Below are 25,247 nucleotides of genomic sequence, written 5' to 3' on the forward strand. Positions count from 1 at the left end.
GCCACCTGCTGGCCCCTGGTTTTTAGTTTTATAGTACTGAGTAAATTACTTACTATGTGATACCCTATCAACTTCTTTTTAAAAAATAAATTGTATATCCTACTTAATTATCTCTGACAATAATTCTGAGAGTTATTAATTTTAATGCTTTCTAAAAAATGAAAGTTTGGGAACATTTTATTATTGCCAGTAACTTCAATGTGGTAAATTTATACTGAACAAGATAATGAATATCTCTAATGAAAATTTCTTCAGAAGTACACGAGGGATCTTCAAAAGGTCACAGAAAATGAGTATTATGGAAAAAAACTATACATGGATTTCAAATTTTCTTTTACACCGAAACAAACTTGTACTTATTTAATTTCATTTTTCCATAAGCTTTTTGAAGCCCACTCATATGTGAACTCCCAAAGAACTGTGATATTTATGCCTGTGATGTTTGTGACATTTCCCTACTCACCTTTTTTAGATGGCTTGGGTGGTACAACTGGGCCAGGTTCTATGTTGTCATAAAAATTATTGATGGCTTTTGGATCAAAGTTTCCTATAAAGAAAATAAAATCACCAGGTATTTAGGACTCTTTCTCCTATTGTTATTTTTTCTCTAAAGAAAAAAAATATATAAAACATGTAAGATGGGAAAATGTTTTCCAGGGTTTCAAAACTCATTGTATCATCCTGTCCTTTTCCCTTTGAAATTGTTCATTTACTATTGTGAGAAAAGACCCAGGAAAACGTCCACACAGTAGCATTTGTCTACAATGTACTACCTGAAGGAATATTTAACTGCACTGCTAGTCTCTTTAGGAAGGATTAAGTACGTAAACATTTGGGGAGGAAATGAAGAGAAATGTAAGAATGGTTGAACTGTTGTCTCTTTCTGCTTCTTTTGATTTTAATGAATCATAAAGAAAAACATTTAAATAGTGAAATCTCACTTCCATATCTTTTATAATTTCCCTTAAAATTTCATCCATTATAAATTCAACTATGGAAGAAGCTAAATACTGAATACATAAATGTATAAAGATTAATCAAGTTAGGTTTTGAGATATCTAAGAACTGGGTAAATGTGAAATAACATTAAGCAGCTCAGAGGATTCATATTTTCGGGGAAAGGAGCATATTAAGTCTTAAATGTTGTCTACAGATTTATCAATGGTAAAGCATGATGTGCCGATTTCAGAACAGAACAACCCCTGAGAATTTTGTCTTGCCACAAAATGTTCACCTTTCTTAAAATATTGCTCCCTGATCTAATGTCTGTATTTCAGCCGCATCTCCTGCTGTGAGTCCTCCAAGGGCAGTTTTGATCCAGTGTCAGTTTTGAGTCCTACCTTCACTTCTGTGAACCTATTACTATATTCTACTTGTTCTAAACCATTCCAGTAAAACATTATAAATGTACTTGCACTGACTGACAGAGAAGGCTTTAGGATACTCAAAGATTAAATATATTGAATCTTTTTATTTTAGACCTATTTTTCCCCCCAAAAAACTTTCCTTACCACAATAAACAACAAAACTGCTTTTCACCAAATCTGTGCATACTACAAATGCCTCCCTCTCTCCCCAGTGTTTAGATTCCTTCTCTAGTTAAAAAGCTTAGATCAGAAACTCAGTATAAAAACTGTTCTAGAGTGTGAAAGAGTAGAATTTAGTGTAAAATGGGTATATTTGGACCCTTATGAAAAGAGATTTAGAAATGCTTATATACCAAAAAGAGCTCATCGTAACGTCATTATGCAATGCAGACCAAACATACAGCTCTTTACTTTAAGATCTTAATCGTGGTTTCCTTCGCAGGTTCTATTACATACGTTTTATCCTTTGGTTATGCTGTTTTATTTTTAAGGCAATTTTCTGAAAATAATTCCTATGATACTGCATAAAAGCCACAATGTTATTTGATACATTAATTGGATCTTGAATTTTAAGCTATAAGATGCTGCATATGTATTTCTTCCATTACTTAAGTTACAGCTGAAGTCCCAATTTTTAGACCCCATAAGTCTTATCATAAATATGTTTGAATGCTTCTTGCTTGGCTTCAAAGACGATGCAAGTAAAAAAGTTGATGCAATCTTCTATAATATAGTATCAATAGTTTGAATAACCCACACATTATCCACAGTAATTCTTTCACTGTTTAATGCTAGTAGGCGATAGAATGATTAGGCTTTAGAAAATAACATTAAGGGTACCTGACTTAAGACTATTCAACTCTCACACTCAAATTTGCTTCTGTTTGCTGTTCAGATAGTTCTGTTGTTTTGGGGCTTACCTGCCTCTACTGTTTACTGTTGCCTAAAAATGGGACTGAGATATTCTATTATATATTCTTGAAATACTGTAGAAGCTCTCTTAGCTACTATAATTAAGAACAGTAAGTGGGAGGAGGGGTAGGGAGAGGAGGGGACTGATTAAAACAGAACTGTTAAGAAAAATGACACAAGTCAACTTTACTTTAACAAACATTAAGAATACAGCAATATTTTAATGATATACAAAGACCTTTATGTGTCTGCTGAAGTTCCATACTATCTTTCTTACATAAACCACATCCATGATGACCCAAAGCGAGGGTCAACAAACTTTTTCTGTCAAGAGCCAGAGAGTAAGTACTTTAAACTTTGTGGGGGCTGTAATACAGTCTCTGCTGCAAGCACTCAATTGTGCTGTTGAAGCACAAAAGTGGCCATAGACAATAGGTAAACAAGTGTGGCTATCATTCCACTAAAACTTTTATGTACAAAAACAGGCAGTAGGCTCTAGTTTGCTGAACCCTGAGCTGTAATTTTGTTTTGATTTCTTTAGAATATAGCAAGAAAGACATTAAGAATAAAGCAATTTGAGTATAGAATTCTTTCAGACTTATGATTTTCCCATTTAATCTTTTCCACACTAACTAATGTGTCCCCGTTGGCTAGGGACATACACCTAATTCACAGTAATTAATCTTTTAAGTGATTTGCCTTTCAATCTTAAAAAGACATGTGCCTTTGGTTTTTATAGAAATAGCAGCCTTCTCCCATATTCTTGTCAGTTTATGAAACAAATTATAGAAAATTAGTAACTGTCATAAACAGATTGGGGACACAAAGGACTTTTGGTAAGGACACAGTTCAACCAATGAGAGCAATAGCACATGACGTGCCAGTCTAGAGTGTGCAGTGGCTGGGGATATCAGTCAGTATACTTTGCAGAGCAGATAAGGCCCAACTACAATGTGGTGAGTTCAGTAAATGAAAGTCAGTTAAGAGAGCTTCTACTGTAGTATACTTCTGTATGAAACCTAAAAACTGTAACTGATTATAGTTGAATGTTTTCACATTACAGATAACATAAAAAATGGCATATAGAATTTATTTTAAAACTGAGAAATCTGATTTGGAATCCTCATTTTTTTACCAGTATTTTAGATGACTATTATATAAAATGAATTCTACTAACTTTCAGAACTAAAACCCATCAATTTAAAAATATTCACAGTAAATGGATAAAAGAGGATAAATGCAAAGTAACAACATAGTCTAAATGATAAGAATTTAATGATGAAATTGTTAAAGTAAAGCTATTTTTGATCCCCCAAATCTAATAATCTATGACCATGGGATTAAGGGGGATCTCTTTACCAGGAATATAATCTTATAATGGATTAAAACTATCTCTTAAATCTACAAAACCAAAATTATTGCTATTTAAGCAGCTTAAAATACCACACTATTACTTATGGTTTACCAAATAATCAAGTCTATACCTCTAGATTGAAGGAGGTCAACTTCTTTCAGTGTACAGTCAACATTTATCTGGAGTTGTCTGTTCATGCTTCTCAATCTTGTCATTTCCTCAGGCTAGTAAGAAAGGACCCAAAATAGCAATTGTGGGAAAGTCATTATCAAGCCCAGCATTTAAGAACTGCGTTTCATGTTAATCCTTCTGATTGAGTATTACCAAGAATTTGGCCTTAGTCTATAAGAGAGCATGTTTAAGAAGTCCTATGTGTATGTCTTTAAAGGAATAGTCAGGTAAAATGGGAACAATCAAAATGGCCACTTATAAACAAAATCTCCATGTAAAATGGTGGAGTACAACACTGGACTGTGTTCTATCATACAAGATACAATTCTAATCACAGAACACTAAGAATATATTATTTCTGTGCTTTCACAGTAAGGGAAATTACAAGAATCAACCTTTTAAACAAGAAATGTCTATGACTTTAGGCTTATTCAGCCTGGTAAAAATTACAACAGTACTAATTTTAATTAGCCCTTAAACTAAGTGTCAAGCACTGTATTTACCAGAATTCTGTCATTCTCATCTAAATAGTTCTTTAAGATAAATACTAATATCATACCTAATTTATAGATGAAGAAACTGAGGCATAGAAAAGTTACATAATTTCTCCAAAGTTATAAAGTTAGTAATTGGTAGAGTGAGGAATTTTATAAAAGTCTTCTATATAAATTAATACAGAAAATTTCAGGAGCAAATGGATTTAATTCTTTTACTTTGATCTTTCCAATCTAGATCACTCCTTAGGCTTTTCAGGGGCAGATAGAAGGCACTGAAATATGAATAGAGTCCTAATCTTCAGTGAAACAAAGCTTTTTGGAAGCCATTACTTCCATTGCCATTATTAATTTAACTTATAATGTGCACAGTAAAAAGATAAACTCAATGTTTAGAATCTAGAGGCCTGGGTTCTGAAGCTTTCTATACAGTCTAAATATTAACTAAATTACTAGGCTGATTCAACTACATAAAGTCAAAAATTAAATTTGTGCTACTATAGGTAAAACAAAATTCTGTTAAAAACATATTTTTCTAAAAGCTAAATATGATCATATAACAGTGAAGAAAATGAACAGAAATGATATCTTAATTTATAAAAATGCAAGACCTTATGTGATTAGGAGGTATCAGAATAACTGGAAATGTCCATTAAATTAGCAAGTATCAAAAGTAGTGATATAAACAGCAGAATATAGCAAGAGCTACGATCCCTGAGAATGCCAGAGGAATGAAAAAAAAAACTATTTAGAAATATGTATTAGGATTGCCTTTCTTTTCTCATTTCTAGGGGCAAATTATGTGGAATTATGCCTTATCTACCAAGCAATATTAACAGTTCAAAATACATACTTGAGAATTTACATAAAAGAAACAGTACTTGATTAAGGGCTCTAAAGATTGACACTATCTCCCTAGGAACATGTGAAAACATCCCTTCTTTTCTTTGTAGGATCATATGGGGGAAAGTCAAATACTTGAAGGGGCTGTTCCTTCACATATATATGTTTTTGTTTTTGTTTCTGAGGGAAAAGGAAAATGTTTCAGCCACAATGGCCCTGAATAGTGAACTAAGTTACTTTGTAACTAAGTATATGGAAATATTATAATATACTTTATAGCTAAGAAGCTACTGCACATTTGCTCAAAACAAAAAGCCCGCTCTCATTGACAGACTTATTTCACTAAACTAAGGGTTTATCTGGGAATCCTATGTACTTTTGAGAGAAAAGCTATTTCTTTTTTTTTTAGTTATTCTTTAAATTGATTATTATTAATCATACATCAATTGCTATACATCATTTAGATTGTAAAGAGACTTTACCCAGCATGATATACACCTCTGCAACTTGTTAGTAGTATACTGTGTTTTCACAGAGGAGAGTTTCAAGACTGGCTATGTATAATTTAGAACTGTTTGTAAGATAACAGGGTATTCATATCTAACATTTCAAAATGAAAATTGTAAGTATTTTTCAAAAGGTGGCAGAAATATCTTAAGCCAACTGTTTCAGCACTTTAAAAAGTTGTTTCAGAGACCAAGCTGGAAGACCACTGATGTTCCTTGATGGCTTAGCAGCAGTTTGCTCCTGGGACTCAAAGATGGGGTAGTCCAAACCCCAGTGAGTCAAAACTGGATTAAAGGGAGGAATAACTTCAGGGAGGAGACTAACAACTCTCTCCTTACTACAGTCTTATTTATGTTTCATACTAAAATTTAAATTTCTCCCTTATCTTTGAATCTTATTAGCGAAAAACTAATATTTCAATCTCAGAACTCTGAAAGTACTTAATATCTTTACCATTTAGGTGGTCAACAATTCTGATTTACTGTCTTACATTTTTTTTCTCTTTCGCATGTACAAATACATGTAGATTCATAGACATATCTAAATATAAGTATTCAAAAAGGTCATAGAAAATGTCTATCATGGGGACAAGCAGATGATGTAGTGGTTACATCGCTGGAGTCCCATGTAGTCAAACGCAGTTCAAGTCCCAGACCAGGCGGCTTCAAACTCACATCAGGTGCATGTGCGTGCATGCCTAAAATCCTGAGAGAAGGGATTGTGGCATGGCTATCTCCCCTGGGAAGGTATTTCTCGCTTTCTTTCTCTCTGGTGAGCGCACACTCCCTATAGCAAAACTCTAAGAAAAAAGAAAGAAAAGAAAGTGTATTATGAAAAAAATGCATGGATTTCAAAAATTTTTGTACCAAAAAATTTATACTTTAATTCCATTTTTCCATGTACTTTTTGAAGGACTCTCGAATCTTTTTACATACGGATCTCTTTAAGAGATGCCATCTTCTGCAGCATTTAATACGATGCTTTGTAAATAGCAAACCCAAGGAAGTGACACCATCGTACACATTACAGTTCTGCTCACCTTACAAAAAGACGATTTCACTGTTATTCTTAAATTTCTGTAATCACTCATATAGCTGGTGGCAAATGTGCACTCCAGCCTCATTAGGCTTGCTTGATAAATTTATTAATTTGAAGGTACTCCATTGCAAAAAGTCAATTCTCTATTGGTACTACTACACACAAAGTGAGACAAGGATAAGGACAGCCAAATACTGTAAGTACCTACTCCACATAAGGCACCTTAGGCATCTCACACACACTGTCTCTCTGGCTTGACAGCAATATTGTAATGTGCTTGTTATATTCCCTTTTATAGAGAAGGAAAATCAAATTCAGAGACATCAGATGTAGCCAGTGACTCCCAAGCCTATGTGGATGGCCTTTCCACTATGTCATGGTTCCTCTAATGAACCTCAATGAACAACAAAAAATAAAATTCTGACTAAGTTATTTATTTTTTGATTAAGTTCCTCCATAATTATACCCTTATGTCATGCATGTTCCTAAAGTTAATGGGAAATCTAAGTTTTGGAAAATGCTTCAGATTTGTGCACATGTCTACATCTCAAGCAAAATTTTCCCTATTTTGCAACCAACATTTATTTTGTAAGGAAATTTACTATTAGTTGGGCCTTGTGTAACAACTTGCCTAACAAATTATATAATTCTAATAAAAATCTCATGAGATAGGTACTCCACCACTCACATTTTATAGATAAGAAAACAAGCATAGAGAAAGTTACTTTTCCAAGGACAGATGAGTGACACAAGTGGCAGAAGCAACATTCATATTTGCACCTGACTGGCTGAAAAGCCCACTCACTGTCTTAGTCACCATGTACAATTGTCCCTCAGCCATGCGCTCCCAAGTGAAATCCATCTTACTAAAGTCCTGGTAGAAGAAATGCATGGGTAATCCATTCAAATTTCTTATCTCCTGAATACTGGGTTGTCAGAAAAGTCATGATGTATTTTCCTATGCAAAAATGGGTCATGACTTTTCCAACGACCCAATATTATTTATTACCCATACAAACTACCAATTTCTGAAGTTGGGTGATGGTTCATTATACTATTCAGCCTATTTTAGGTATCACTGAAACGCTCTATAATAAAAAGCTAAAAAAAAAAAAAAAACAGCCTATGGAAGCAGTTTCAACAACTTCCCTCTTTTTCCCTTTTAAAGAAGACTCATCAATAAAAGCTCTGATCTAAAACTCCCTACACTACATTAGACAGTTCTCCACTTCCAATTAAAAAAAAATGTCAACAGGGTTTTATTTAGCAGAATTATCAAACAGCAAGTAAAAAAAGCTAAATAAAGCTTACATGACTTTAATGACTTCTATGCTAAGCAAATCTGTTTATGCTTTACAGGTACCTAAAGGAGTCCAAAGTGCCTAATAACCACAGTGGAGTCCCATGTGAGTTATATATTTCAGTATCTTCTCAATCGGTGAATCTGATCATGATTTCAAGTGGGGCCAATCAGTGGTGTGGTGGTTAAGGTGCCTGGATCCCACGTAGCTGACTGCACAGTCCTGGACCTGGCAGCTTGAAAAAACATGCTGGGCTGGTACATGCCCAAAATCCCAAAAGGAAAAATGGAGGAGAAGGGATCGTGACATGGTCGTCTCCCATGGGAACTGCTTTTTCACCCTCTCTCCACCCCCAGCCCTGGGCTCACTCACTCTGGTGAGCTCACATGTTCTTTGGTAAGATTTTTTAAAAAAGATTTCAAATGGAGAAAATGAGGCAGAGATTTGATTTATATTTACATTAATATCATATTTCAGTTAATGATAGCTTTGTAATTTTCCAAGTGTTTAAAGTAATTAAAACCCTCTTATTCCCCCTTCTCACTTCTAACACTGACTAAATTGAGGAATATAGTCAATATTAGAAAAAATTCATTTAATAATTGAATATACCTGTTTTTCAAATATCCCTTTCTTGGGGTCAGAACCTAGCACAACAGTTATGCTCTTTGTGTAGGGACCTGAATCCCACAAATGCAACCATGGTTCAAATCCTGGCCCTGGCTGCTTGAAAGACCTGTTCAGCATGTGTGTGTGTAGGCATGTGCCCCAAATCCTGACAGGATTAAATGGAAGAAAAAGGCTTGTGGTATGACCATGCCCCAAGGGGTTGCGTGCATGTGCTTGATCACTCTCTTGTGAATGCATGAACCCTCTGGCAATTGTGGAAAAAAAAAAAAGAAAAACAAACAAACAAACAAAACAACTCTTTCTACCAGTTCCCTATTACTAGCAGAATAAATTTCAGACACTTAGACCTAGGATTCAAAGCCTAAACCCCATTCTACCTATGCACATTAATTTCTTTTAACTCTTTAGAAATCATATGCTTAAGCCAGGGAACTCTCTTTATTTATTTATTGCCTCCTCAAAGTCTGCCTCTTTCTTGACTTCAAGTCTTTGCTACCTCCTGTTCAGTTTCCTTCCAAAATGTCTTCCCCTTTCCCTTCTGCCCAGAGCAGTACTATCTATAGTTTAGGGCAGTGGTTCCTCATTCTTTTTCTTTCAATCTAACAACTCATGAAAATCAGATGAAAGCTACTTCCTACAGACCTACTTCCCATCTAAAAACAAATGTGGAACTCTGCAATGATTTCAATAATTTCATAGATCCCCTTTGAAGACAGAAACCTCAGTTTAAAAAAAAGTCTATATGAGGGAGTAGCTTCAGACACACTGACTGCAAGAGATCTGCCATATAGGCCTACTTCTCTAAATCTGTAAACCCTGAGAGAGGTTACTCTGAGTTTAGAGAAGGTAGGAAAATGAGGAAAGGCTCCATGAAGGTAGAGGTTAAGTTGAGCCTTGAAGAGCAGACAGAATTATACCCACATAGCCTTAGAAGGGCATTCTAGTGGAGGATAATGGGAGAGAGTGGAGAAGTATACTGATTATACACAAAAACTAGATGCATCAATTCTCTCATGTGAACATGTATACAGCACTTACCACACTGTACTATAACTGTCTGTTAACATATCTGTTCTTCCCACTAAGCACCTACCATAGTTCCGTGTTTATAAACTCTATGTAAAAAACGCTTGTTGGATAAATGAATGTTGAAGGGTAAAATGATGGAGTGGATCACAGAAAGCTTGCGAAGTCACAAGATTTTTAGGAGATATGTTTCAAAATTTTCAGCTGAGTTGGATAGAGTATATGCTAACCAACATGGTGAAGACGTAGTTTGAGTATTTTCGTTAAAGCAATTTCCTTTAGGACCACTATCAGCCAATAATGTTATCTCAGTTTCTATAATTATTCAATACTTATACTTAACAAAACTGTTCTGCTTTAAAATATTCTATAGTCAGTCAATACTTGCTCAAAATTCATGTGGCTCTACTTAGAAAAGTAACTTTAAATATTTGAGATACTGTATTTTGACTGTAACTGCCAGTATTTGAAAATACTGACACACGTATGGAATTTACCCATAAATAAAGCAACCGATTATTTGGATGAGAACTACTGAAGAAGTCCTTCATCCGTTGTTTTAAGCAAACAAATAAACAAACAAAAACCCTCTAAGTCTGCCAGGAACAGAAGCTAAGCGAAAACAAATGACCTGCACAGCCAGTATCCCCCTCTTCTTATCAACACATCCCACAGGTCACTTACCGTGGGGATCGCAGTAGTGCAGCTGACTCTTCTGAGCCGTCTCTGCATCAGGTCATGCTCCATACTGTTAACTTCAGCCTTCAACCGCTCTAGCTCCTCTTTCTCAAGTTTCAATTGCTTTGCTAACCTCTCCATCCTTGCTCGCTGATGTAACAGCAAAGCTATAGCATTACAGATAAAATCATTGCAGAGAATAACATTGAACAAGTGACTGGGAATTTTCTATATGCACTGCTGATGTATATAAGACTCATCCAAGTGGGGAGTTGGCATTTACTCACATGGCTTTCTAGTGCTACTCAGACTCCGTATTTGCTCTAATTTAGTTTTAACTGCACCAAAATGATATCATCTGTACATCTCTTTGATTCCTTAATTTCCCCAAGATTCTCTTTCTGTATGTATATATATGTGTATGTGTGTGTGTGTGTGTGTATAAATAATATTTTGGAGAGAGAGATTTTTGCAATAGGGCATGTGTGCTCACTAGAGAGAGAGACAGAAAGTGAGAAATCGCCCCCCAGCGGGGATGGCCATGCCGCAATCCCTTCTCCTCTGTTCTCCTTTCAGGATCTTGGGTACGCACGCACACAAGTACATGCACCCAGTGTGAGTTTTAAGCCACCAGGTTTAGGACTTAAACCACGGTCGACTACGTGGGAGTCCAATGACATAACCATTATGCCATCTGCTGGTCCCTCTTTCTGTATATTTTAAACAAGCTCCATACCAGGCATACAGAATTACAATTATAATTACTTCCTTTCTTATGTATTGAAACTTACTAAATTCCCAGGTATCCTGAAGCAAACTGAGTAGTTTCAAAACTATTCTCTTTTATATTTAGTAAGGTCTATTATTAGCTAATGCAACAACTTCCTTCATTACTCATTCTACTTCTTATACATTACTTATAAATGCCATTATGCCTTCTGGGTCACCCTCTTTATTAAAGATGCAAATTTTTTGACTTGATGAACTTCAGTCTACCCTCTATGAGTCTCTTTTTCCTACTCTGTAGTTTGTATTTTTTTTTTTTTTGGAGAGATTTTCACTGTAGGGCGCGTGCGCTCGCCAGACAGACAGACAGAGACATAGAGACAGAAAGCGAGAAATCACCCCCCAGGGGGGATGGTCACGCCGCAATCCCTTCTCCTCCATTCTCCTCTCGGGATCTTGGGCATGCACGCACACGCGCCTGGCGTGAGTTTTAAGCCACCGGGTCCGGGACACGAACCACGGTCGACTACGTGGGAATCCAGCGACATAGCCATTACGCTAACTGCTGGTTCCCTGTAGTTTGTATTTTTGACAATATCTATTTTGCTTGTCTCTACTTTTCTCCCAATGAATATTCTTCCTAAAAAAATCTTATTAGGTCACTATTATCACACCAACATTTTAATATTTTCAAACAAATTCTAGATGACCGAAGCAGTTATCTTAATTAAGGGCAATGCTGCTCCCCAACATTTAATACTAGACATTTGATTAAAACAATTTCATTTTAAATAGGAGACTGCCAAATTGTCATAAAGATTATATTTCATAAAAGGGCTAAATTTTACCTTGTGTGTAGGCATAGTCATCTGATCCAGAACTAGAACTCCTCTGATATTTATGGCTTCCCTTTTCTCCCCCAGAGCCTGGTATCACTGAAATGGGTTGAATAGGTTCTGGTGCTGCAGAGCGCTCTTCTTGGTCCACTAAATTTAAAAGATTTTCTGTCGTTGCCCGGCCTACAGTAATTTTAAAGACCGTAGTTGGGTTTGGTATCACCCGAGGAGAAGGCGATGGAGCGCATGAAGGTCCAGTTGGCTGTGTATATGTAATATACACAGGGTTAACATTAAATGGAGGTTTGGGTTGACTAGATATTCCTCTTGAAGGAGAACTTGAAGGTGGTGTGGTGGCTGTGTACAGTGCATGCTGATTCCGTGGAGACGGTTGATTGCTGATGGGTGAAGGACTCCTCGTGATTGCTGTCCCAGGTCTTTGAGAAGGTTCAACTGTAATTTCTATCTTCTTCATGGAACCTTTGGGTAAGCTAGATGGTGTGTATGGGAGATAGGCTACCGAATGGCTTCCCTGTTTCTGATAGCTAGGAGGTCCTTGTTGATAAAGATGGGGTGGAGTAGTTGAAGGACTAGGTGGCATAAAGACGTGGGAACTTGGGTGGCCCAACTGGGAAGGCTGCACTTGATGCTGTGGAGAGCTGAAGGGTGAAGGACACTGAGAAGGAGGCGGTGAATGGTAAGCAGATTGAGGAATCTGCTGCTGTTTAGGAGAATACTGAGAAGGTTGATAGTTCTGTTGGTGTGGATAAACAGGCAAAGGACGTTGGCTATAATGAGGAACTGGGCCCTGTGGTGAGGCCTGCCATGGCGTACTCTGAGGAGTTTGTCTTCCTGATGAACTCTGAGATGTCTGTCTAATATAAATAGAACCAGGAGACCCATAGAGATTGCTTGGAATTTGTGGAAGAATTTGTAAAGCTCTTGGTACAGCCTGTCCAGAAGGGAGGTTCTGGGATACTGTAACAGTAATTGGATTTGTACTATACCGAGGTATGTGCATGTATGAAGGAGGTGGTGGCGGTGGTGGTGAAGGCCCTTGCATAGCAGATGGATTCATTCCCGTTTGAATGGAAGATGGTTGTTGAGGTGGCTGTGAAGGAGGTGTAGCTGCACTTCTGTTCTGTTCATTCATAAAAAATGGATTGTAGTTGGGAGTAGCAGCCACAACAGCTGGAGCTGAGTGTGGTTCCTGAACTAAACATATCAGCTGTTTTCCTGCTGTATGCTGTGGATCAATATGTCCATCACTTGAGCTATGTACCAGTGTTCGACCACCATTAAGTTGAGCTCCATCAGCTGGGTGGTAGCTACTAGGAGAGTGGATACCCAGGTTAATATGCAAAAGGCGGTTTCTATTCATTTTATTGTCATCTGGACTATGGTATTCCATATATAAGTATTTGCTATTATCCTGGGAAAGGGCTCGGCAACAGGCTTCAAGATTGTTGTTATTCTAAGGGAAAAAAAAACAATAAAAGTAATATTGACAATATTAACACAATCTCATAGAGGAAGTCAGGCTTTGCCAGAGAGTTATACAAATGCTACTATCATAGAGTAGTGAGTACAGAGTGGTTTTATAACCATACTAAGCTTCATGGTCATCTATCCTGAAAAGGAGATCCCAAACAATACATATTATTTTTATAAACATTTAGCTCATGTTACTAGTACTACCACTACTGCTACTGCTACAGAAATGTAAAGTACCTACTAATGAACATTGTGACTCAACCCCAAGTTTTCTGACTCCAAATCCAGGACTCATTTTATACTTGTTGCATCTCAACAAATTAAAATGGTAGGCTAATCTTGGAATCACCACAATTGCGGCAATATATAAGTAATATCCATCATTAAGATTTAAACTGATAAACAAGAAAAGAACCATGATTTATTTTTCAAAAGTTACTGAAACCACAAAGGAGAAAAAAATTATAATACAATTCCTAAAGAGTTAAAATAATAAGAATTCTAAAGCAGCTTTCACTTTTCCTTTAACCAAATTCATCCCTATATAACTTCGATGATCTGTATCATTATTAAAGACTTAAGCAAAACAAATCAGTAAAAAATATGCTCATATTTTGAACGATGGCTCTGTGACTTTGCCAGAGTTACAGTAATTTAACAAAAAACCTGATCTTAACTGCCTTAATGAAATTCACTCATACTCCCATGGCCTCAAAAGTTTTTACCCATTGAAAGTTAGTTTGGTTTATGAGGGAGAAGGTCTTCTAAAAACTCACAGCAAATACACATTACAGAAAAAACTAAAGATGGATTTCAAAATTTTATTGCATTACAAGAAACTTGTACTTTGATTCCATGTGTCCACAAACTTTTTGAAGTCCCTCTGTACTTTCAAAAAAAAAAAAAAAACAATGAAGAATTTTAATTGTTTCAGTTATACATATAAAAAAAGTAATAGCAAGCTAACTTTTTTTTTTAAGGTTTTCCACAGACACACATGGGTACTTGCTGGACAGAGAGAGATAGAAAGTGAGAAATCACCCCCCAAAGGGGTTGACCCCATCACAATCCCTTCTCCTCCATTCTCCTCTTGGGATTTGGGGCATGTGCCCAACATAATTTTCAGGCCACCAGGTCTGGGACTTGAACCTGTGGATTCAGCCATGTGTAACCTAGCACCTTAAACACCATGCCATGTGCTGGCCTAGCAAGTTGAAATTTTAGAAAATTCAACCAGTAATGAAATTAATACGTGTCCTTCTTTTTAAAACTTTAAGTTATTATAAAACAGTTTTACATTAAAATACAGAATTCTGAACTATTAATATTTTATTAGCATAAAACACATACTATTCACTGCCTTTAAAATAATTCATAAACATTTCTCAATTATTGTGACTTCTCTATAGTCTCATACATGCAGACATGCACATGTGTACATATTACTATATAGTTATTTTACAGAAAAATACATTTAAAGAAAAACCTGAGTTCTTTACTTCTTTTAAGCATGAGAGAGAAAAAAATAAAGTCAAGTATCCTCAACAGGATCTCATGCCCTAACTCACCCCCCATCCTTCCCACCCAGTTAGGATCAGGAGTGCACATGCCCAGTGTGCACAGTTGAACCTGAGCGCCAAACTGCAACCTTCCATATGGATCCAACATTGCCTGAACACTGTTACGATACACGACCTAATCAGTTTGAGAAAAGTACCATTTATGTAAACATGAAAGGAACCTCTTCAATTCTGCTGAGAATGAAATAAGGTTACACCTAAAACAGGACATAAGATACTATAATTGTAGAGTTCAAAGAACTTACAGAATCCACCTACTCCAACTGGACTCATATTTACAGATGAGGAACGAGATGGCTGGGAGGGTATATGGCTTGACAACAGGCATGATCTAAGTAACTGGGGAGCCAGTTCTAGATTCTTTGTATCTTAAGTTCCAGTGTTCTTTCTACACAGTAACTTCTAGGGAGAGGATGTTGGGCCAAAATGGTATTACTAAACTGGATCTTTAGGAACTAGAAAAACATTCAGTCAAGAAAACCATTTCAAAATGAGCTCTCAGAAATTTAAAGAAGTGGCTTTATCAAAACAACATAGATAATCTTTATCCTTTTCTTTTTATAAAGCTTTTGATAATAAAAAACACTTTTTAAAAGAATTTTAAAAATTTATCTTTATTTGTTTATTTATTTATTCATTTATTTATTTTAATTACCAGAGCGGGATGGAATGAGAGAGAGAGAAAGCAAGAATGCAAGCTACCAGGTCTGGGACTTGAACTGTGGGGAGTCCAGCACCCTTAACTACCATGCCACTTGCTGGCCCCTAAAAGCACTTTCTAGAAAGTGTTTAGAAAGAAGTTTACATTGAAGTTTAAGAAGAAAGTGATTCGAACTCAAAGCTTTGACTTTCTTCTGTTTGAAAATCATGCTAATCAAGGGAAAGAAGCTAGATATTTAAAACAAATTTGGAGCTAAAAGGTTAAGACTGCCAACCGGAATGTATCAGTGATAGATATCTAAAGGAACAAAATAGGGACTATGAAAATAAAGTATCTCCTTCAAGTTTTTTATAAACCTGTGGGCCAGAGGAGAATAAAAACTAGTTTTATTTGAAATCTAGAAGTCATGGACTCTTTTTTTATATTTTTAATATTTTGTATTTTATTAATAATTCTGAAATATCCTTTTTTCCCCACTGAGTTAATTAGCTTAGTATTGTCACAAAAAGGATCAAAATTCAAAATGATATAAAGTTAGATTTGTCAGCCTATTGACATGCATGCTTACAGTAACAAGTAAATTTTCCTATGAAGAAAAAATTTAAAATATAAATACAAGATACTCAGTATTATCTTTATGAAAGTATTGTGAAAAGAATATCACCAGGTTAGATTCAATCAAATGTATATCTGACCTGCTAAATGTCTTACAAAAGGGAAAGAATGGATTTAAAGAGACCAAAATTGTTGAGTTAGATAAAGAGATTGAAAATTTAAAGAAGACATACATTAACACTCTTGAAAGGACAGAGGTAAAACAAAACCAAACCAAACCAAACCAAAAAACAATGAATTCCCCAAAAGTGATCCTAAGTTGAGGGATGACAGCCCAGAGAGAGGCTTTAGGTTTTTGTATTAAATCCAAACTACTGAGTCTCATATATTTTCATCTGAACAAAGAAACTTTCTAGCATCTGTAGGTGGTAAATCTCTGTATAATCTATCGATCACAAAAGAAGAAAACAGTGAATAGGTACAGTGAACTTAATACAATGTAAGGATCAACAAGTGTTCACTGAGGTGATTTATAAGTTCTGTTTCTTCAGTTTAGTTAAGTGGCTGTGGAAAATGCAGGTCATAAAAGGTTAATTAAAACAAAACTGAGATCAGAGCTATGTAGGGCCCAAGATAGAGGAGGAAGGTGATTACTAGGAGGTAGTTTAACTATTGTAGAAGCCTCACTCAAGCTTGGTTTCACTCCAAGGGGACATGTCTTTGCTCTATGAGACACCAAAATGGGGATCAAGAAAAAAGGTGAAATTCAAACTGGGGATATATATTTAAAAAAAAATAGCAATGGGCCAGCCCCATAGCTTAGTAATTAAGGGAGTAAGGTCCCATGTGGCCAATCATGTGGTTTGAATCAAAGCCCAGTAGTTTGAAAAACACCCTGGGAACATGTATGTACACGCCCCAAATCCCCACAGAATGGAGAAATAGAGAAGAGATTGCTGCAAGACTACACCCAACTAGAGGGTGTTTTTTTCCTCTCTCCTTTTCTGTCTGTCTGTCTCTCTCTCCCTCTCTTTGGTGAGCATATTAACCACTGTTTAATTAAAATTAATCAAAAGAAAAAGGAAACACACACACACACACACACACACACACACACACACACACACAAACCCAAAGGCAAGCTATAACACAAAAAGCGTAAGCCCAAATATCTAGACCTAGTAAAGGGCTTGCCAAAAGAAGCACCTTTGTTACCACCACTGTTTTGTGTATCTCTATTTGTAATCTTGCCTGAATATGAGTTCAAGTTATATCCTGAGCTACACAAACTGCATGAACATAGAATTTGAAGTAAGTGCCAACTATGTGTGTGAGGAAGACTAGTGGGTCAGGTAGAAGTATTGCTCCCAGATGTCAACCCAACAGGGAAGTTCCATAACCCAAAACACAGTGAAAGTCTGTGAAGGATGATATAAAACTCAATAGGGGTAGCAGCAGTCTATCTCAGGAATGGAAGATTTATTTCAATGTAAGACAACAACACAAAGGCAATGTGACTGAGTGAAAATGAGTAGGCTTACAATTAAACTTAGATATTAGTAAAAATTTGTCAACTAGCGAAATAGTAAGAAAGGGAGTGGATCATCTAGAGGCTTTTAAAGATAGGTTCAAAAGGGGACCAGCAGGTGGCATGGTGGTTAAAGGTGCTGGATTTCTACATGGCCGACTGCAATTCAAGTCCCAAACCCAGTGGCTTGCTTTTTCCCTTTACCTTTCTCTCTCCCTCTGTCTCTCTCTGGTCACATTAAAAAAATAATAACAAATGTGATTAAATAAATAATTATTTTTAAAAATAGGCTGAATGGAATATAGTTAAGTTAAAATAATAAACTTGAAATTTGAAATTTAATGCTGTAAGTTCAGAAACTTTTGCAGACATAAACCCAAAATATTCAAAGAATGAAATGTAAGGAGAATATCTTTTTTCTTTGTGTTATATGACTTTAGCCCTTCCATGAAATCAGTAGTTCTCAAAGGGGGGAGGGATGACTCCCATGGGACATTTGGCCATGTTAGGAGATATTCTTGGTTGTCACAACTGCTGGGAAGCTATTGGTATTAGTAGTGGGCAAAGGCCAGGGATGCTGCAAAAAATCTTATAATGTATAAGACAGACACCTACAACAAAGAATTATCCAGCACAAAATGTTGATAGTGCCAATGTTGAGAAATCTCAGGATAAATGTCCCCTAATAGTACCAAGAAAACTTAACTGAGTTCTAATCACTACCACACAAAATCATATTACCGTCATTGGTAGGCAGTTTACCTGTAACATGCACTGAGATACCACTCCCTCTGGAATTTCAGGGAAACGTTGTCGGAGATCATGGAGAACCTGAATATCAAGCTGTGGACTGCTTTGCGCCATGCCAGAGCAAATGGTGGTCAAGTTTCTCTTAGAAAATGGATGTTAACCAGCCTTCCAGAAGTAGTGATCTTCCAACACCATAGTCATTTTCTATGAACAGAAAATAAAGTATGTTGAAGTCTAATTATATATTTTACTTTAATCAGATACCATAGATAAATTAAAGCCTAAAGTAAGTACAGCTAATGACGAGGTTGGAAAATTGACAAATTTGGCTTAGACAGTGACTATAAAAGACTCGGGACCAGCAGTTAGCGTAATGGCTATGTCACTGGACTCCCACATAGTCGACCGCAGTTGGAGTCCCAGACCCGGTGGCTTAAACTCACGCCGGGCGCTTGTGTGTGCATGCTCAAGATCCCAAGAGGAGAATGGAGGAGAAGGGATTGCGGCGTGGCCATCCCCCCTGGGGGGTGATTTCTCGCTTTCTATCTCTGTCTCTCTCTGTCTGGCGAGTGCACTCGACCTACAGCAAAAATCTCTCAAAAAAAAAAACAAACAAACAAACAAACAAAAACTATAATACTATAATATAGCCCATTGTTGTTTTTCTTTTCTTTCTTTCTTTTTTTTTTTAGCCAAAAAGCCAAAACAAAGAACCAAAACCTGTCAGGTCTATTTTAATGCTTAAAAAAGAATAAAAACAACAGCTATATTAAAAATACAGGGAATAGTAGTCACTAAGAATCCACAGGGGATTGGTTCCACGAACCTCCACAAACATAAAAATCTGTGTGTGTTTAAGCCCCTTACAGTAGATATAGCTGAAATTCGATCTGCAATAGGTTGAATCTGTGGATGTGGAACCCATGGATACAAAAGGTCAACTGTATAATTTGGCAACTGTTATTTTTCTAGCCTTGAGAAATCCTACTTTTCTATAATCACTTATGTTTTGCTAAGAGCTACAACATCCCTCCTCTGAAGAAGAGTAATCATTCTGAAGTCCAGAATAATAATAAAAAATAATAAAATAATAATAATAAAATAAGGATTTGACAGTAACATTGCAAGGTATACTGTCCTGTATGCCTTATATTCTCCCTGTACTTTGAACCCCAAAGGTTTGAATTTAAAACCCAAGTACAGAAAATCCAAAGTATATACAAAACAGCTGGGTAAATAAAAGTGAAAATGTATAATCCTTTGTTTTCAAAGATGCTGCTGGTGGCTCATCACCAGCCAGGCCAACCTAGGCAGGGTTTTACCTAGTGCCTGTACCACTAGGATTTGGGGATACAGTTTGATCAAACAAAACTGACCCCAATCTCCCCCCCCCTACTCAGGTAACTATAGGCAACTAGTGAAACAGTAATACATCATAAATCAACTGGCAACAGCAAGAGTCAACTAACTGATCTACTTACACTATATTTATCTTTTTTTTACTTTAGGTTTTTGCCATAGTAAATTCTACTTTAGTTTCCTTTTTAATTGTGTAATTAAATATAAGCCAGTAGTAAAGTAAAAAAAAAAAAAAAAGTAAAAACAAAAAAAAAAAAAGCAATGCATTCAGTAGACAGCGAGAGAGAGAGAAAGACAGAGAGAGGGAAAGTGATAAGTCACCCGCCCCCCAGGGGGTATGGCCATGCCACAATCCCTTCTCCTCCATTCTCCTCTTGGGATTTTGGACACACACACATACATGCGTGCCTGACATGATTTTCAAGCTGCTGGGTCTGGAACTCAAACCATAGTCACTCGCATGAGAGTCCAGCACCTTAGCTACCACACTACCTACTGGCCCCTATATTTACCATTTTAAAGGTGGAAAAAATGTGCAATGTATTGCTTACAATCTCATATTTCTGCTATGTTCACTAACTATTCAATAGATAGTCAAATATCTTTTTAAAAATTGTTATTGTCAAAGAGTGCATGCAATCTTCACAGGGAAAGTGAGAAAGCACTCCCTAGAGGGGCAAGGTCACACCACAATTCCTTCTCCCCCATATCTCCATCCTATCAGGGTTTTGGGTATGCATGTACACCAGCATGGTGTGTTTTTTCAGATTCAAACCATGTGGGATCCAGCTCCCTTAACCACTAGGTATGGGGCTAATCTCTACATAGTCAAATATCTTAAAGAATAAGAAGCAAACATTTGCATTTTCATGGGACACAGGAAAACCGTAATTATAAATGTCTAAAATCACATATAAGAGAGGTTCATCTTACACTAAATCTACTTCTTGCAAATAGGCCTCAAAACTTTAAATCACATCATTATTGTGGCAATGTAGATAGCTACAGAGAATATATTTAAAATAAAAAAAATGTGAAAAATATTACTTTTGCTGGCTTATATTTAAGTACACAATTAAAAAGTAAATGCCATATAATCTCAAATTTGGCTTTTGTTATAAACAGGGAATTTCAATTTGCAATGCAATCTGTTGACCTTTGCTAGGCATCTCTCTCTTTTCCTCCTAAGCCAAAGGCTGTCAGAGTTACACATACGCTTTGTGTCTACAAGGTAGCAATAAAGCCCTTATGTATAAGACCCTGCCTAGCCACAAGTAAAAACACTCAAAGAGTTATTAAGGATTGCTTTAATGACATCCAGACATCAACATGGAAGATGCCTAAAGAACATGACAAAAAATTAAAATGTGACAGGATGGTGGAGGGTCTTCTCATCAGTGTAGGAGGAGATGCAGGGCAGCAAGATTCAGAGGCATCAATTCCAACATGTACAGGGTCAGTAGGACTTGGAGACGTGTGGAGAAGCCACACCACAGTCAAATTTTCTAAGATGCAAATTCAGTCATGTCCACCTCACTCTCTGCACTCCAACCAAACAGAACCACGTGTTGTCCTGTGCATGGATGTCCCGTGTCATATCTTTCAGGGAACGAGCTCATGATCATCCTTCTGTCAGATGGACTCAATCTCTCCCTCCCTCCCACATCTCTAAGTCCTATAGACCCTGTCCATGTTGGGATTGGTGGCATCTCCTCTAAGAAGACTCCCACTGACGCCCCCAAGTCTTGCTGCCCTGTACCTCTTCTTGCACTGGTGAAAAGAACTTCCACCACACTGCCACAGCAGGCTGCGCTTGCCTTCACAGAAACACCAAATGCTCTATACTGAAATCCCTTGTGTACCTGAAGTCCTCATATGTAAAACTCTAGCTCCACCTGGAACACGTTGTTATACCAGAGTGGGGACATACTCAAAAAGTGATGTGTGTGTCATAAGGACCCAGTAGTCAGCATGAAGAGATCCCCACAGGTCAAATCTGTGACAATTTCAACAATAATAAGGATAGTAATGAATTACAAGGCTGTAAAGAAAGGGGAATCCATGAGTCAATACCTATGATAAAATAGTTAAATACAGGCATGCATAAGCCGGGGAGAAGGGAAAGTCCCTGCTTGCAGCACAATTCAACTGGTAAATGGGTAGGGAGTGTGCTGGAACTAGACAAATCATCATTTTATGGTCATCATAGTACAAATTGTTTCAAGCAAGCATCATCAATGGATGCTAAATAAGGGAGAACTTTGGATGAAGAATAGGATACATGCATAGTCTTACAAGTATCTCCCCAAAGCCTATTAGTTGCAAGGGGGAAATTTTCAATTATACAGTGGATAAACTGAACAACACCTTGACTGAATGATGAAAATGAACAGCACCAATGAGAGCCCACTGGACAGTGTGCACCTCCACATGTGATATCCCAAGGACACATTGCTTTATAGTATTCCAGTCAGGAATGCAGAGCTGTAAACTACTCACGAGTTAACAGACAACCCCCAGTGAGAAATATTACATTAAAAACAAAGAAACAAGGGAGGCCAGCCCCATTGCCTAGTGGTTAAGGAAGCCAGATCCCATATGGCCAACTGCAGTTTGAGTTCTGGCCCTGGTAACTTGAAAAACATGCCACAAGCATGTGTGTGTGCATGCCCAAAATTCTGATGGGATGGAGGAAAGAAGGGACTGCAGTGTGACCACATCCCACTAAGGGATGCTTTCTACCTCCACTCCATCCCTCTCTCTTCTTGCAAGCATACATGCACCCTTTGTCAATAAAAATAAGGGGGTGGGATTGAAGGAGATGACATCTTTAAAATGTCAAAGTCATAAAACACAAAGGCTAGAAAAGTGTCCCAGGTTAAAGGAGAAAGACCCATGACAACTAAATATAATACCTAATCCTAGATTGGATTCATACTAAAGAAAAAACAAATGTTGTTGGGACCAGCAATTAGCGTAATGGCTATGTCACTGGACTCCCATGCAGTTGACTGTGGTTTGAGTCCCAGACCCGGTGGCTTAAACTCATGCCAGGCACGTGTGCGTGCATGCCCAAGATCCCAAGAGGAGAATGGAGGAGAAGGGATTGCAGCGTGGTCATCCCCCCTGGGGGGTGATTTCTCACTTTCTGTCTCTCTGTCTCTCTCTGTCTGGTGAGCGCACACACCCTATAGCAAACCCCCCCCACACAAAAAAGAGAATAAACAAATGTTGTAAAATTGGAAACAGAAGATGACCAACTAGAGATACCCAGTATACCTCCTCTCCACACAGAAGACCAAAGCAACTGATAATTCCACTTCAGTAAGTGGAATGAGGAGGAACACTGAAATATGGCAGGCATGTAATGAGAAACCTCTGAGGCCTGGTGGCTTGAGATTGAGACAGAGAGGGTGCCCAAGCACTGGGCTGGGACCGACCTGCAACTAAGGGGGAAGCTCCTCACTAAGGAGAGAAGGAAAGCAAAATTCGTCCACAGTCTCTTCCCATAGCCATCTCCGAGACCTGAAGTCCTGGATACAGAGAGCCACAAAGTCATAACAGAACTCAAACATTATGTAGGAAACTGCTCAGAGTCCACAAGGGAGACCAATCCCAGCAAAGGAATACATTCTGGATACTTCCCCTGCTCTTGGGACCCAAGTTCTGCAGGCATGGAACCATTTGGGAAGCACAGCCACAGCTAAAGTGCATCCTGCTTTGGGATCAACAGACCCTGAACCTCCGCATCCCTGAGTCCCTGCTGCTGTCCCATTTCCACGCAGAGAGTGGCAGAGGTAGGAGAGCAGCTAACTCCAGTGATGCAGCAGTGACCCTGTTTTCTAGAAAAAGCAAAGCACTACAGCAGGGAGGATACCCCTAGGACTGAGGAAATTGGTATAGGTATCCCCCAGAGATGTATGCCTCCTACCCACTCCCAAGACTGAGAGCTCCCCGCTCCTAAGACTGATACCTCCAGAAACACCCGCAGAGACATAGGAATCTGGACTACCCCAGTCCCACCAGAGTAGTCTCCAGATCTCCAGGACTCCAGCTCTTCCCCCACCCAATATCTGAAGCTACCACCACCATTTGTACCATCCTCTTTCTGGTATAGCCTCCACACATACCCTGCCTGGGGCTCCGAGTTGCCATTCTGAGTAGCATTGCCCCCACTTATTGTGTAGTCTCCTTGCATGCCATCTGTGGCTCAGAGTCATCTGTCAGGGCATGGCACCCCCTACCCCCATAGGAACCTGAGACTCAGTCCCCTTTCCACTGAGCACTGAGCAAGCCCAACATAGGGCCCATTTTGCCTGCCTGGACACCAACACCCCTATAGCCCTGCACCCTCATCCAGTGTGGTCTCCACATCCCTTGCACATCTCATTTGGCCTGGGGACACTGCCCTCACATAGCTACTACCACTTACCCAACTATCTCAATTGGAAGGGCCTCCAAATACCCTACCTGTTGCCTTACCACAAACCTGCTGCCATCACTGCCACAGGCAATCTTATTCCCTCTATCAGCAAGGCACCTGTGCATGGTGAAGGTAGGAAGACACTGTCCCCAGTGCTCCTGCTGATCAGTGAGACCCCTATGAGCTTTGTGGACTTCACTAAGGGTCTGAGTACACCTATCTAAATGCATGCCCTAAATCCAGATGAGATGGAGAAACAGGAAAAAAGATTGCAGCATGTTTATACCCCCTTGGGAGGTGCTCTCGTCCTCTTGCACTCTCTCTCTCTCTCTCACTGGCAAATAAAAAACTTAAGAAAGAAGTTCTAAACTTGAAGACAGAGCTTTTGAGATAACTCGGAGAAAAAAATTAAAAAGAATTTTAAAAGCCTACAGTAATTAGCCAAGAATATTACACCTAGAAAAGTTATTCTTCAGAACTGAAGAAAAAAAACATGGTTTCGGACAAGCAAAAATTGAGAGAATTACTTACTATTATTCATTAGAATTCATTACCAACTTTTCAAGAAATACTCCAGAGAGCCCTACATTTGGAAGCAAAAGGAAGATAAAGAGCACCATAAAAGCATGCAAAGGTGGGGTCAGCAGGTGACATGGTGGTTAAAGTGCTAGATCCCACATGGCCAACTGCACAGTTTAAGTCTGGACCCAGTGGCTTGAAAAACACACAGGGCACATGTGTGTGCATGCCCCAAATCCCAGAAGGTGTATTGCGAAGGTATTATGGCATGGCCATTCCCTTTGGGAAAGCTTTCTCACTTCCCCTCTCTCAGTCTCTCTGGCAAGTACATGTACCATATGGCAAATTAAAAAAACCGCAAAGGTATAAAATTCATCAATAAGGCAATTGCTCAGAAGAGGAAGAAACTAAATCTTATTACTATGGAAAACTACCATATCACAAAGATAAACAATAATAAAGGGAGCAAGAAACAAAAGAAACACAACCAGAAAA

The 25,247-nt window shown here is 37.9% G+C and overlaps 1 protein-coding gene across 6 annotated transcripts in view; it reads right to left on the bottom strand.

Annotated features, from left to right (window-relative positions):
* TAB3 (TGF-beta activated kinase 1 (MAP3K7) binding protein 3) overlaps positions 1-25,247 on the bottom strand; it is a 57,960-nt gene that overhangs the window by 16,147 nt on the left and 16,566 nt on the right. For 3 of the 6 annotated variants that reach the window (XM_006158486.3, XM_014591579.2, XM_006158485.3), the window contains exons 4-8: positions 18,464-18,655; positions 11,896-13,357; positions 10,328-10,488; positions 3,764-3,857; positions 464-547 (exon numbers count right to left, since the gene is read on the bottom strand). In XM_006158486.3, coding sequence (XP_006158548.1) covers positions 464-547; positions 3,764-3,857; positions 10,328-10,488; positions 11,896-13,357; positions 18,464-18,565 — 1,903 coding nt within the window. In that variant the 5' untranslated portion in view covers positions 18,566-18,655. The remainder of the gene's footprint in view (positions 1-463; positions 548-3,763; positions 3,858-10,327; positions 10,489-11,895; positions 13,358-18,463; positions 18,656-25,247) is intronic. The other 3 variants (XM_014591581.2, XM_014591580.2, XR_335995.3) reach the window with 2 other exon arrangements.

This window comes from Tupaia chinensis, unplaced genomic scaffold (genome assembly GCF_000334495.1).
Source record: "Tupaia chinensis unplaced genomic scaffold, TupChi_1.0 Scaffold000600_1, whole genome shotgun sequence".
NCBI classification, from domain to species: Eukaryota; Metazoa; Chordata; class Mammalia; order Scandentia; family Tupaiidae; genus Tupaia; species Tupaia belangeri.